This window comes from Hypanus sabinus, chromosome 17 (genome assembly GCF_030144855.1).
Source record: "Hypanus sabinus isolate sHypSab1 chromosome 17, sHypSab1.hap1, whole genome shotgun sequence".
NCBI classification, from domain to species: domain Eukaryota; kingdom Metazoa; phylum Chordata; class Chondrichthyes; order Myliobatiformes; family Dasyatidae; genus Hypanus; species Hypanus sabinus.
The window spans coordinates 14,444,268-14,459,136 of NC_082722.1; the positions used below are offsets into that span (position 1 = coordinate 14,444,268).

The 14,869-nt window shown below is 38.9% G+C and overlaps 1 protein-coding gene across 1 annotated transcript in view; it reads left to right on the forward strand.

Annotated features, from left to right (window-relative positions):
• LOC132407117 (diacylglycerol O-acyltransferase 1-like) overlaps window positions 1-14,869 on the forward strand; it is a 112,633-nt gene that overhangs the window by 87,662 nt on the left and 10,102 nt on the right. The window contains exon 14 of the mRNA XM_059993411.1: window positions 10,676-10,763. Within this exon, the coding sequence (XP_059849394.1) occupies window positions 10,676-10,763 (88 nt within the window). The remainder of the gene's footprint in view (window positions 1-10,675; window positions 10,764-14,869) is intronic.

Here is a 14,869-nt window from a genome sequence, read left to right on the forward strand (position 1 = left end):
GCACCGTATTTGTAAACCTGCAGTTGGATTATTTGTGTGAACTGACCTAACCCTACTTGCATGTTGCAGTGATTCCCTATCAAGCCATTTACAAAGAAGCTCTAGCTCTGCTAGGTTTGTGACTTAATCCTTCCACATCATTGCAAAACCTCGACTTTCAGGACAGATAACTGACAAGAGTAGTTGTCAAAACCTTTTTGTCCTGTTGTGATTAGGTCTCAATAAGTCAGCTGCCAAGCCAAATCTAATGCACATGTGGCTGTTGAATGAAGGGCATTGTGGAGATCAGATTGCCAGAAGTGTCCTAGAATGGTGTCTGTTCAGTCTGTGTTCAGTGTTCAGTCTGTCCATGTCTGTTTAGATAGGGTTGGCATCAGTGGCAGTTCTAGCCTGAAGTCTTTGATGTGACCAGCTACAGAAAGGGGTGTTTTGGGTCTTTGCTGCTGTTGACCTTGACTGTCTATACCTGGACTATGTGAAAGGCAGGTTGGCTGTATGGTGTGGGCAGCTTCTCCATGTAGAGCAAGAGCATGGTTTTCTCCATAGTCAAAGAGTATTTGGGCATTTTCTTTAGTAAGCTGCATTGTCTGTTGTGACGGCAAAGCATGACAATCTGGTTGCAGACTCACCACTGTCTAAGTTAGCTGCTGCTTCATATATATGTCTCTGCTTCACGCTCTTTCTTGAGCACACTGAATGTAGCTTCCACACGTGCTCTCTCCATGTCTATGCGAGTTTTCTCCATTTACATCTCAACTTCCCATTTAGCATAAGCTGCTCTCATTCTTGTTACTTTAGCTCTGGCGCAAGCTTCTGCTGCAAATGTGTTAATTATGGATTTGTTTGAGCATCGGCACAATGCAATTATGTACCACATTCTGAACTGACTTCCAGATTTTAGGCATTCAACGTTGTTTGGGTCTGAAGCTGACACTGGCATGTACAGAGTTTAGGTGAGTCTCCAGTCTGCGAGCAATGCCTTTGAAGAACGAGTTATCTTTCACTCTACTACCCATGCAGTGCGGATATACAAAGTTATGCAGTGAGTTAAATACCTTCTCAAAAATTGTCTTAGATGGAAGCTTCCTTTGGGTTTTCAAATGATATCTTTTTTGTGAAACTGCTAAAGGTAAAATATGTATTAAATTCAATACAGAATCGTCTTGTGCCTGAATCTATTAATACTGTCAATTATTCTCACAATTGTGTTAACCAAAGTAATACATAGACGTAACATTCTATAACAGTGATAAATAATAAACATAGTACTTACTCCAAAACACAGTGGATTTCAGTTATTTGGGACATATCAGGACAAGTCCATTTTGGCCCAAGTTAAGTGCCTGTCTCAATTAGCTGAAGTTTGAGAGAAATTGTTAAAAAGATATAAAAAAGACGAACTACCATTTAACTGAGTAACAAATGATGTATCTAAATGAAATAAAAGAACAAATTACAACACTACTAATACTACTGGTGATAGCCCATCATATCCAATGATGACAGGAAACTTTGTGGGAGAGTTTTTAAAGTGGAAAAACCTTTACAGTGGGGCAGTTATGCTCTCTCAACCTCGGAAGTCCAGGTCCAGTGGTACAAGTAGTCTTCACAGCTAGGGACTTTGTTGGTTGCAGTGGATGACCACGATTTCTATATCTCGTCATACCCTTCGATCTCCATGGAGTGTTGCAGAACTACCTTCCTGGCCATTGGATCTCACTGTAGATTTCATCCAGCCAATCTGCCAGAGCTATCTTTGCATGCTATGATAGTCATGTCCCTACCTCACTGGGGGGGACGAGACCCGCTGGCTACCCTCACCTGGTTTAGCCTGCCTGTGGAATTGGTGTATCAGGGTTTGGCTGTTGTTGCATGTAAATATCTACTTGGAGCCACTGTGAAAACTGAGTGGTGGAGACCGAAGATGATTGTTGATACCTTCAAATTCTTTGAATTGGAAGGTATGAGGAAGACATCAGCAATATACTGGACATTCAAGGGTGTCAGGGAAGAGAAATATGCGCAGTCACAATTATGACAGAGAAAGTACTCAGGAAGCTGAATAGTCTAAGGGTAGATAAATCTCCTGAACCAGATGGAATGCATCCTTGTGTTCTGAAGGAAGTAGCAGTGGAGATTGCAGAGGCATTAGCAATGATCTTTCAAAAGTCGATAGATTCTGGCCTGGTTTCGGAGGACTGGAAGATTGCAAATGTCACTCCGCTATTTAAGAAGGGGACAAGGAAGCAAAAAGGAAATTATAGACCTGTTAGCTTGACATCGGTGGTTGGAAAGTTGTTGGAATCGATTGTCAAGGATAAGGTTACGGAGTACCTTGAGGCATATGACAAGATAGGCAGAACTCAGCATGGTTTTCTTAAAGGAAAATCCTGCCTGACAAGCCTAGTACAATTTTTGAGGAAATTACAAGTAGGCTAGACAAGGGAGATGCAGTGGATGTTGTGTATTTGGATTTTCAGAAGGTCTTTGACAAGGTGCCGCACATGAGGCTGCTAAACAAGATAAGAGCCCATGGAATTACAGGAAAGTTACATATGTGGATAGAACGTTGGTTGATTGGCAGGAAACAAAGAGTGGGAATAAAGGTTGGCTGCCAGTTACCAGTGGTATTCCACAGGGGTCCGTGTTGGGGCCGCTTCTTTTTACGTTGTATCTCAATGATTTGGATTATGGAATAGATGGCTTTGTGGCTAAGTTTGCTGATGATACAAAGATAGGTAGTGCTGAGGAAACAGAGAGTCTGCAGAGAGACTTGGATAGATTGGGGGAATGGGCAAAGAAGTGGCAAATGATTTACAATGTCGGAAAGTGTACGGTTATGCACTTTGGTAGAAGAAATAAATGGGCAGACTATTAATTAAATGGAGAGAGAATTCAGAGTTCTGAGATGCAACGGGACCTGGGAGTCCTCGTGCAGGATACTGTTACAAACCCCATAACTGGGTGTCTTACCAGCAAAGATAAGAGTATCCTTTGGAGTCTGATGATAATATTTTTAACAGTATTTATTAGTAAAAATACACAAAAATAATATCAATGCAAATATACAGATAATATACGTCATCAATACTAAACCTAAAAGTGCGAGTATAATAATAATCAATAAGAAATAAGCTGTATCGTTGTCTAGGGGATAATGAATTGTCTGATGGAAATATAAAGTTCAGTTCAGTTCATGCAGGCTGCGGTAGTTGTTGGTCGCTGTGTTACAATTGTTGGAGAGAGAGAGAGAGTAACAGCTATTGACTTGCCGACTTTCCTTTACGATCTTGATCTGTTGATGCATTGTTGTTGTGGCCATTCACGTATGACCCCTCCGTACTTTAGCTAGACCGTTCCATAGCTCCCACCGGTCTCGTAGCGTCTCTCCTGGTGCGTCTGAGGGGTGTTCCCCAGACCATACTTTTATCCCCACTCACTGGGTCTCAGGTGTCAAGTTGGGATGATGCAACCCATCAAATCCGCCCCCTCTGGTTGCCCCCTGTGGGGTTTCAATGAATAGAACAGTACTCAATACACAATCCTTCTCCAAGAAACAATAGCAGTAATCAATGGTTCCGTTCTGCTTTTGTTAGGAGGAGACATTCCACTTTGTGTATCTCTGCGTTGTCTGTCTCTCATTAACTGACATGAGCTGTTTATCAATAACAACTATCTTTTGCTGTTATCTCTCTCATTTCCTTGTTATCAGACCCGAAATAGTAGCGATTTTGTGATTCTCAAAAAGTGGGGGGCTTTGCACCCTTCTGCCCATCAGAGTTGCTCCTCATTCGTAACAATACCCTTAAGGTTAACCTCCAAGTTGAGTCGGTGGTGAATAAGCTGACTGCAATGTTAGCTTTCATTTCTAGAGGAATAGATTTTAGGAGCACGGATGTGATGTTGAGGCTCTATAAGGCACTGGTAAGACCTCACTTGGAATACTGTGTGCAGTTTTGGGCTCCTTATTTAAGAAAGAATGTGCTGACATTGGAGAGGGTTCAGAGACAATTCACTAGAATGATTCCGGGAATGAGAGGGTTCATGTATGAGGAACGTTTGACTGCTCTTGGACTGTACTCCTTGGAGTTTAGAAGAATGAGGGGGGACCTCATAGAAACATTTTGAATGCTGAAAGGCATGGACAGAGTGGATGTGGCAAAGTTGTTTCCCATGGTGGGAGAGTCTAGAACGAGAGGACATGACTTGAGGATTGCAGGGCACCCATTCAGAACAGAGATGCGAAAAAAATTTTTTAGCCAGAGAGTGGCGAATCTATGGAATTTGTTGCCACAGGCGACAGTGGAGGGCAAGTCACTGGGTGTATTTAAGGCAGAGATTGATAGGTATCTGAGTAGTCAGGGCATCAAAGGTTATGGTGAGAAGGCAGGGGAATGGGACTAAAGGGGAGATTGGATCAGCTCATGATGAAATGGCGGAGCAGACTTAATGGGCTGAATGACCGACTTCTTATGGTCTTTATAGTTCCTAACTTGTTGAACTAGTGAAATTTCATGTTTGAAGCTTGAATGCTTGTTTTTTTCAGATTTGTTCCAAGTAAGCAGCTGCTTTGATTAACCAATGTCCCAATTAACTAGAATCTACTGTATATCTAGTAAAAGTTTACAAATATTAACGAAGCTTAAGACTCACAGATATTGTTGTTTCAAGGGCAAATAAAGAATGGATGGATGTGAATCCTTTTCCACTGTGTGCTTCAAATTGAAATTCAAATTAACCTGCACAGAAAATTATATAAAAACACAGCTTATGTACAGGAAGTAATGTTCATATAAAAAGAATTGCATTTGAAATGAACTGTGCCTCTAGTGGTTAGACAAGGTTAAAGAGTTAAGTCAAGTCTTCTTTCATAGATTGGCCACCTGGACTAAGGGAAAAGTTACTTGGCCAAAATCAGGCAGTATTGGTCAAATAATTAGCTTCCTTGCCTGAAAATAGTAGGATCTTTTTTTATTAAGAATGACCAGAAGATCCAAGATCTAATCAACCAGAGTGCCAGTCTTTCTCAGATTGGAAACTTCATGCTTTAAGCACCTGAAAGCTGAGGTCCAAAAATGTATGACAAAAAGAAGATATGGTAGGTGGACAGAGTAGAGAAATTACAGAATTACAGAATATATAAGACCTTGGTCAGACCCCACTTGGAGTACTGTGCTCAGTCCTGGTCGCCTCAATATAGGAAGGATGTGGAAATCATAGAAAGGGTGCAGAGGAGATTTACAAGGAGGTTGCCTGGATTGGGGAGCATGCTTTATGAGAATAGGTTGAGTGAACTCGGCCTTTTTTTCCTTGGAAGCGACGGAGGATGAGAGGTGACCTGATAGAGGTGTATAAGATGATGAGAGGCATTGATTGTGTGGATAGTCAGAGTCTTTTTCCCAGGGCTGAAATGGCTAGCATGAGATGGCACAGTTTTAAGGTGCTTGGAAGTAGGTACAGAGGAGATGTCAGGGGTAAGTTTTTTATGCAGAGATGGTGTTTGCGTGGAATGGGCTGTTGGCGATGTCGGTGGAGGTGGATACGATGGGGTCTTTTAAGAGAATCCTGGACAGGTACACGGATCTCAGAAAAATAGAAGATTATAGGTAACCCGAGGTAATTTTTAAGGTAAGGACATGTTCCACACAACTTTGTGGGCCAAAGGGCCCGTATTGTGCTGTGTTTCTGATATTACAGTATGAGAAAAGGCCATTTAGTCCACCATATCCACTTCCTCAGTTTCCAACAAAGCACTGCAAGTTCTATCAAATGCTAATTCTTTTCGTTTTTGGATGTTACAATTGAATCTGCTTTCATTAGTGTTTCATCAGTAAGTTGTAGATCCTAACTACTTAAGAAGACTAATCTCAAGTCATTTTTGGCTCTTTTACCGTTCTTCTTCATTTGTATAGCCTTGTTCTTTTATGTCAATGGCAACAGCTTACTATTACCCAATCTTCTCTATCTGTCATTATTTAATTACATCTAAGAAGATTCCCAGGCCGCACTATCTGCTTCAACCTAGCCATTATCCCAGCCTGGCAAGAGATAGGAAAAGCCAAATGCCATCTGAAAAACAGCAAGTTCTCTGGAGCAGTGTTTATTCTACTGAAATTCAGAATTCCAAAACTTGGTGGAGATGAACTTTTGGCTTGAATTAACACTCAACCTTCCCTATTCAAAAAGGGGGCAGTTGACAGCGGTCCTGAGAGGCACTATAATTTTGACCATATTGACCAGTGTTTCCCAATGTATTTTAGCCCAACGTCCCCCAAAAGCACCTTTATACATGCCAACGCCCCTGTTAGGTACAATATACTTTCCAGCAGCCCATAGTGTAAAACTGTATCTACCAGATGCTAACATGAGAAAAATGATTCTGCTTTATATTTTAATTTGTCTTTAAGCCTAGCTTACACTGTACCTATGTGCTGTACAGCAGCTTCGATGTCAATGTGAATCTTGAGCTTAATGGTTTTTAGCAAGAGTTGAAATATCTAGTTCAAGTTGTGACAGCAAAAGCCTCAAGTTTCCATGCTTAACAATGTACAAGTGGTTTCTATTTTCTATGAGTATGTAGTTCACTGCATTGAAGCCTCTTTCATCAAGATAGGAGGATGGAAATGCAATGAAGAGCAGTTTGTCTCTTCTCCAAAGACCAGGAAACTTTGTATGACAGTGTAGACACATACCACAAAAAACAATATTTTTAAAAAGTATTTTGCCTCCTTTATCATTCTAAATTTCGATAATTTCTTCTTGCAATGTCTCTTCTTGTTCTTCCACCTTACAAAGAAATGGGTTAATTACCCAGTCCGGAATTTCCAGATCGTTCAGATCCTTGAATCGATTCTGAAAATCCTTCTTCAGTGACTGCAGTACTCTTGCAAATCACTGTCTGTGAAAGAAAATGCCACACTTTGCATGCAGGAAAACTGTGAGAGCATTCTTCTCTCAATGTTTTGCTTACATATTTCCAATTTTCTGATGAACGTGGACACTACACTTTTTGCCTGGATTAAGTTGAAATTCTCACCCTGCAGTTTCATATTTAGAGTGTTGATTTTGTCATACAGATCGGTTAGGTGTACCACATCTCCTCATCAAAGTTCAATCTTGTTTCGCAAGCTCTTGTTGACTTTGAGCAAGAATTCAACCACAGTATCAAAAAGATCAAAGAAACATTTTAAGCAGTAGTCTTTTGACTGCTAATGTACTTCACTGTGAAGAAGCAAGCATTCAGACTCTTCATCCTTATCTTGACATAGCTGGCGAAATATTCTGTATTTAATGGATGAGCTTTAATTTTGTTGATAACAGATATTACAAGAGTCATGCTGAAAGAAAGCCGTGGGCTGAGGTTTTTAGCTGCAAGATATCGATGATGAATTACACAATGGATTACAGACAATTTCTTTTTTCATAAATGCCACTGAACCAGCATAATGACCTGTCAAATATGGTGCTCCATTTGTTGCATACTTTAGTCCTCAATGAACATTTTGAGTTCATTGTAGATTGATTCTCCATTGATATTTATTTTTAACTTGTACAAATGTGAATCTCTTAATAAACTTTTGCATTTTTGATAAACCATACATATGCCATTGGCAATGCCTCATTGTCTTGCACAGTTGACTGATCCAGTTGTATCCCAAATTCAGTTTTTGTAGCTCTGTACATAATTCATACTCAATGTCTTCACTCATTTCATCATACAACAAGCTACAGAGTTATTATACAGGAGTATTGATTTTAAAATACTGGTATCCATTTTGAGAACAGTGATGAGCTCTTCTGATACAGCAGGCTTATTAATCTTTCACCAATTGTATGAGATTTTCCACACTTTGCTATCATTTTGGAAAAGAAGCAATAAGACCACTATCTAGGTCATTTTTAGCTTTCTTGGCAAATGACTTGCGTGTGCAACACTTTTCAAAGCCCTCTTTCATCTTTATGTGGCAAATCAGCAAAGTTGAAGTACATTGAATAAAATGACTGTGGAAGAAGTCATACTGAATAGTGGCGTTCTCCAGGGACCAGTATTAAGGACATTGCTATATTAATGTTTTAAACTTGGGAGTAGGTGCTACAATTCCTAAATTTGTAGATGACACACTTCTGCAGTACTGTAAACTGTGAAAAGGGTGGTGATAAACTGTAGCAGGCTGTAAAATGGGAGAGGAAGTTTAATGTAGAAAAATGAGAAGTGAAGCATTTTATTAAGAAAAATGAAGAGAAGCAGAAAACAGTAAAGCACAGTTTTTAAAGGGGTGTAAGCAAAGACAACCTGGAATTTTAGATTTAACAAAGGCACGTTCATTGTGGCCTAACAGACTGTATTTCGATAAATACATGGTGAACAAAAATGTGCATACTATGGGGAAGGGGGCCAAATGGAGGAACTAATGAATTGTCAGGACATATTGGGCTGAATTGTGCCCTTCTATGCTGTAACCATCCTATGGTTCTTTGACCTTCACTATAGAACTGTAACATTTTTCTTTATAGAATGCTTATTCTGTGCCTGAAACTAACCCTGGTGATCTCAGATTTCTTTTCCATGGTCCTCTTTGCTTTTCGCTGCTCAGTTTCTGCTACTTACAACCATTTTCTCTCTGGGTTCCTGTCAATTTAATGGCTTTTGTGGCTAAACCAAGTATTACTTGCTTAAAAGGGCATTATTCAAAGTTCTGAGCCATAGTTTTCTGTATGTTTATGACAAACTACATTATTGAAATTAGTAAAACTATACCGTGAATAGTCAATCAGATGTTTTGAATCCCTACTTCACACTTTAAGACAGCATGGTAGTGTAGCAGTTAGCACAACACTATTACAGTGCCAGCAACTCAGGTTGAATTCCACCACTGTCTATAAGCAGTTTGCATGGTCTCCCCGTGACCATGTGGGTTTCCACTAGGTTCTCTGGTTTCCTCCCACATTCCAAATATGTAATTAGTCAACATGAGTGTAATTGGGCCAGAAGGGTCTGGTTTTGTGCTGTATTTCTAAATAAAAGATAAATATAAATAAAATATAACCATAGGTTGGAGTTGGTTAATCATCATCCTCTACTATCATGCCAATTACAAATTGCTGTGTAGCTAGATGAGAAACATGCAATCTTACAAAGCTGTAGATAAACATGTATTTTCAAATTATAGACCAGTTTCTTTGCTCTCATAGTTCTCCAAAATATTGGAAAAAGTATTTGTAAGAAGGTTAAGTGATTTTATAACAAAATATAATAAACTCTGTGAACAGCAATATGGTTTCAGGAAAAACAGAACCACTACAATTGCATTAATAAATTTTGTGAAGAAATATCAAATGCTATAGAAAGAAATGAATACGCAGTGGGAATATTCCTTGATCTAAAGAAAAACATTTGACACAATTGACCATAAATTATTATTATTATTAGCAAAATTAGAAAGATATGATAGAGGGGTGGCACATTAAGTAGTTAAGTAGTTATTTGGAAGACAGGTACAGGTATCAGTATGCACATATAAACATTCAAATTCAAAACTTTTGAGGGTAACTTGTGGGGTTCCACAAGGTTCAGTGCTTGGTCCCCATTGCTGTTCATTTTGTATATAAATGATATATGTATGGTTTCTCAGCATTAAATTATATATTATTTGCTGTTGATACAATATATTTTGTAGTGGGGAACATCCAAAACAACTTTTGGATACAGTGAAGAAAGAACTAAAAATTATAAAGAAATGGTTTGATACTAATAAATTATCACTCAATCTAAGTAAAACTAAATTCATAATATTTGGAAACCGTGTACCAAACTCGTATAGTAAACTTAGGATAAATGATGTTGAAATTGATAAGGTATCTGAAACAAAATTTTTAGGAGTGGTAATAGATAATAAATTAAACTGGAAACCACATATAAATTATGTCAAAGCAAAAAATGTCAAAATCTATCACAATACTGTACAAAGCGCAAGATTTCTTAAATCAGGAATCTTTGTTTACATTATACTGTTCACTTATAGTCCCATACATGACTTACTGTGTAGAGTTATGGGGAAATACATATAAAACAAATACAAACTTAATTTTTCTAATCCAAAAGAAAGCAATATGAATTGTAAATAAGACAAGTTATTATGAGCCAACCAATCCACTATTTATTTAACTAAACACTTTAAAATTCAGAGCTTTTGTAGATTTTCAAATAATACAAATTATGTATAAAGTAAAAAATGGACAGTTACCACAAAGTATCCAAAGATTGTTTAAAATGAGAGAAAGTCATCATGATTTGAGAGAAACATGTACATTTCAAAAACAAAGGATAAGAAGGGTAGGAGTAATAAGCTGTAGCTTCAGCCTACACCCTTTTGGTCTGTTTTAAAGATTTTAATTATTTAATTTTGTCTTATGAAGTTATTGTTATGAAATAATCATTGAAAATTATGCTTTTGGTTATGTTTGTACTGACCGAAATAAAATTTCATTAATTAATTCATTCATATCTTTTGTGGATGAAAAGTTCTATCCACAGTCGAAGTGGAGTATATGATCAATACAATATAAATAATCAGCAAAACATTCAAGCTGATTATTGTAAGTTTTAGTTGAAGGTGGTAAGATGAACATAGCAATAAGTTTGGTACAACAATTATTATTTTTTGTTATTCAACAGACATATTTATAGACCACTGGTTGAAAAGGGTTATTCAAAATGGGAAGGCCAAGCCTCAGTATTCTTATTATCAGCATTATATCATGAGGTAAGTGAGAACAAACACACAGAGTCAGTGAAGGTGCATAATGTTTGTGCCTCTTTCTTTTGATCCACTTGTGGCCTCTAACCAACTTCTTCTAATTTCCCCACTACAAAAGGAGTAGACTCATGAGACTACTTCTCCCCAGTGCCAACATCAGCTGCCCTGGAGAAGCTTGCCGTCCCCTTTTTCAAAAAAAACTTAGAAAGAATGAGCAATTGCATTTACATAGCACCTTTTCAGGACCTCAGGATATACCAAAGCACTTCAGATCAATTAAGTTCTTTTGAATATAACATAGGAAAAATGGCAATCATTGTAAGTATAGAACATAAAAGAGTACAGCACAGGAACAGGCCATTTGGCCCAGAGTGTTGTGCCGGACCACCTAAAAAGCAAACCAAAACATCCAAGCACTAATTCCCCAACTGACACCATGTCCATTCCTTCCACCTTCCTTACCTTCCTGTGCCTATCCAAATGTCTTTTAAAAGCCTCTATTGCATTTACCTCCACCACCATACCAGGCACCACATTGCAGGCATTCACGAATCTATGAATAAAAAAAAACTGACCCCTCACATCCCACTTGAACCTACCTCCCCTCACCTTGAATGCATGCTCTCTGGTATTAGACATTTCACCCCTGGGAAACAGATACTCTCTGTCTACTCATTCTATGCCCCTCATAATCTTGTAAACCTCTATTAGACCTCCCCCTCAGCCTCCAAAGCTCCAGAGAAAACAACCCAAGTTTATCCAGCTTCTTTTGATAGCACGTGCCCTCTCAACCAGGCAGCATCTCTATTGAGACGTACAAACAAGCTGGATGAACTCAGCAGGTCAGACAGCATCTGTTGAAAGAAGCAGTCAGCGTTTCGGGTCGAGACCCTTCATCAGGACTTAAGCATCTCTATTGCACCCTGTCCAAAGCCTCAACTTTCTTTCTATAATGGGATGACCAGAAATGTATGCAGTACTCCAGGTGTGGCCTAACCAGAGTTTTATAAAGTTGCAACATAACCTCTTGACAGTTGAACTCAATAACTCAACAGGTAGAAACAAGTATTCCATAAATATTCTTAACTACGTTATTGATCTGTGAATCACTTTCAAGGAACCATGAACTTGGATCTCAAAATCTCTCTGCTGAGGATCTTAGTACTGTTTCCTTGCATTGCCCTGCCAAGGTGTAACGCCTCACATTTATCTGGGTTAAACTCCATCTGCCATTTCTCAGCCCATATCTGTAATTGATCTGTGTCATGCTGTATTTTTTGCCTGTCTTGTACACTATTCACAACTCCACCAATCTTAGTATCATCCGCAAATTTACTAACCCACCTATCTATATTTTCATCCAGGTCATTTATATACATTACAAGCAGCAGAGGTTCCAGCCCTTAACCCTGCAGAACTCCACTAATTACAGACTCCAGCTCAAATAAGCCTCTTCAACCACTACCCTTTGTCTTCAGTGCACAAGCCAGTTCTGATTCCAAACAGCCAATTCGCTGCAGACCCCATGCATCTTAATCTTCTGGTTTAGCCTCCCATGAGGGACTTCGTCAAATGCCTTACTCAAATTCATGGTAAAAACATCCACTGGCCTATCATCATCAACCTCTCATGCCACCTTGTCAAAATCTTAGTCAAGTCGCTAAGGCATGACCTGCCCCACACATAGCCATTCTGGCTCTCCCTAATTTAAGCCATGGGTTTCCAAATGTTCATATATCCTGTCCCTAAGAACTTTCTCCAGCAATTTCCCTACAACTGACATGAGACTCATCGGTCTATAGTTCCCAGGATTTTCCCTTGTACCCTTCTTAAATAGATGTACAACATTAGCCACTCGCCAGTCCACCAGGACTTCGCCTGTGGGTAGAAGACACAAAAATACTGGTCAAGGGCCCAGCAATCTCACCTCTTGCCTCTTTCAATAACCTGGGGTAAATCCCATCAGGTCTTTGGGACACCCACCTTCATACTCCTTAGGAAGCTCAACACTTCTTCTTTCTTGACCTCTAAACACTTTAACATATTTATACATTCAGTACCAATCTCCTGCTCCTTTTCCTTTGTAAATACTGAAGCAAAGTACTGATTAAGTACCTCATTCACATTCTCTGCAAGTTGCCCTCTTTATCGTTGGTGGTCCCACCCTCTCCCTAGTTATCCTTTTACCCTTGATGTATGTGTAGAACGCCTTGGGATTCACCTTAATCTTACTTGCCAAGGATTTTTCATGGCCTCTCCTGGCTTTTCTAATTCCTTTCTTTAGTTCTTTTCTGGTTTCTTTACTTCATTTGATCCTAACTTTTGAAGCTTTACATACTTTTTCTTTTACTTGTTGTCTAATTCATCACCTCTCTGGACATCCAAGATTCTCTTATCTTTCCATTCCCATCTCTCCTGTACCCTGTGCAATTAGCTTTAAACACCTTCCACATGTCTGACGTGTGCTTGCCAGAGTAAAGGTGTTTTCAATTAGTGTTTCTTAGTTCTTGCCTAATATACTTATAATTTACCCTACTCCAATTTAAAACTCTTCCACAAGGACCATACCTATCCTTATCTATAGTACCTTGAAAGATATGGAGTTGTGCTCCCTAACTGTTCACCCACTGAAAGGTCAGTCATCTGGCCAGATTCATTACCCAACACCAGGTCCAGTACAGCCCCTCCTCTTGTTGGACTGTCCACATACTAATTAAAGAAACCTATACTGTAGTGGAGTGGTTAGCACAACACTTTACAGTACCAGTGATCCAGGGTCAGTTCCTGCCACTGTCTGCAAAGGGTTTGTACATTCTCCTTGTGACCGTGTGGGTTTCCTCCCACAGTCCAGAGATGTACCAGTTAGTAGTTTAATTGGTCATTGTAAATTGACCCGTGATTATGCTAGGGTTAAATTGAAGAATTGATGGGTAACACAGCTCAAAGGGAGGAAAGAACCTATTTTGCATTGTATCTCAATAAATAAATAAGCTTATACAGTAATGTTAGATAACATAGAAAACCTACAGCACAATACAGGCCCTTCAGCCCACAAAGCTGTGCTGATCATGTCCTTACCTTAGGAATTACCTAGGGCTACCCTTGGTCCTCTATTTTTCTAAGCTCCATGTACCTATCAGGGAGTCTCTTAAAATACCCTATCATATCTACCTCCACCACCATCGTGAGCAGCCCATTCCACGCACTCACTTCTTGTGTTAAAAATTTACCTCTGTTCTAACTTCTTTTAATATTGCAGATCTTTAATACTGACAGAGCAGAGCACTAACTGTTAACCAACCACATAAACTTCAGATCTATCTCTTCATGAAACTTGGGTCCTTTCTTGTTAAGAAAGGACCCCAGTTCCTATTAGTCTTTAATATATACAGTGGATTCCAGTTAATTGGGACACATTGTGACATATTTTGGCCCAATTTAGTGGCAGCCCCAATTAGATGATATTTCGTGGAAATAGTTAAAAAGATATAAAACAGAAAAAGTACTATTTAACTGAGATTGCGTCTTTAAATGAAATACAGAATAAATTAGAACACTATCAATACTACTACAGTACTATAAAACTGTATTAGTTCCTAATAATTATCAATTGAGGAATTCATCCAATGTACACATTCTTTTGATTGACTGCAAATGAACAAATTCAGCACAGACATCCAGAGCAGATAATGGGCTGCTTTCATACAATGCTATTGACAATTGCATCTTCCAAATTTTCATTTAATTGTACCATTCAGGATGATTGGCGATGTCTTCACATTCATCGTGGTTCCTAACTTTTTGAAGTAGTGTTTCACTTTCACTCCTGGTGATTTATGGCATCTCCAATCCTGAATGTTTGAAACCACAGTGAGCAAAACGGTTCTGAATTGTCTTACTGCTTATTTCTCATCAACTATCAGTGACAAAAATCACTGCTTTTGTGATTTTTGCAAAAATCACAAAAAGCACACACAACTGATTGTATTTAAAAACTATGCGCTCTAAGCGCAGTGTAGTAGCTAATGCATACATGTGCATGTGTCTGACAGTAGTTAGAAACTGTTTGTCAACAGCTTTCTACCCCAATTAAGTGTATTGTGTCCCAAATA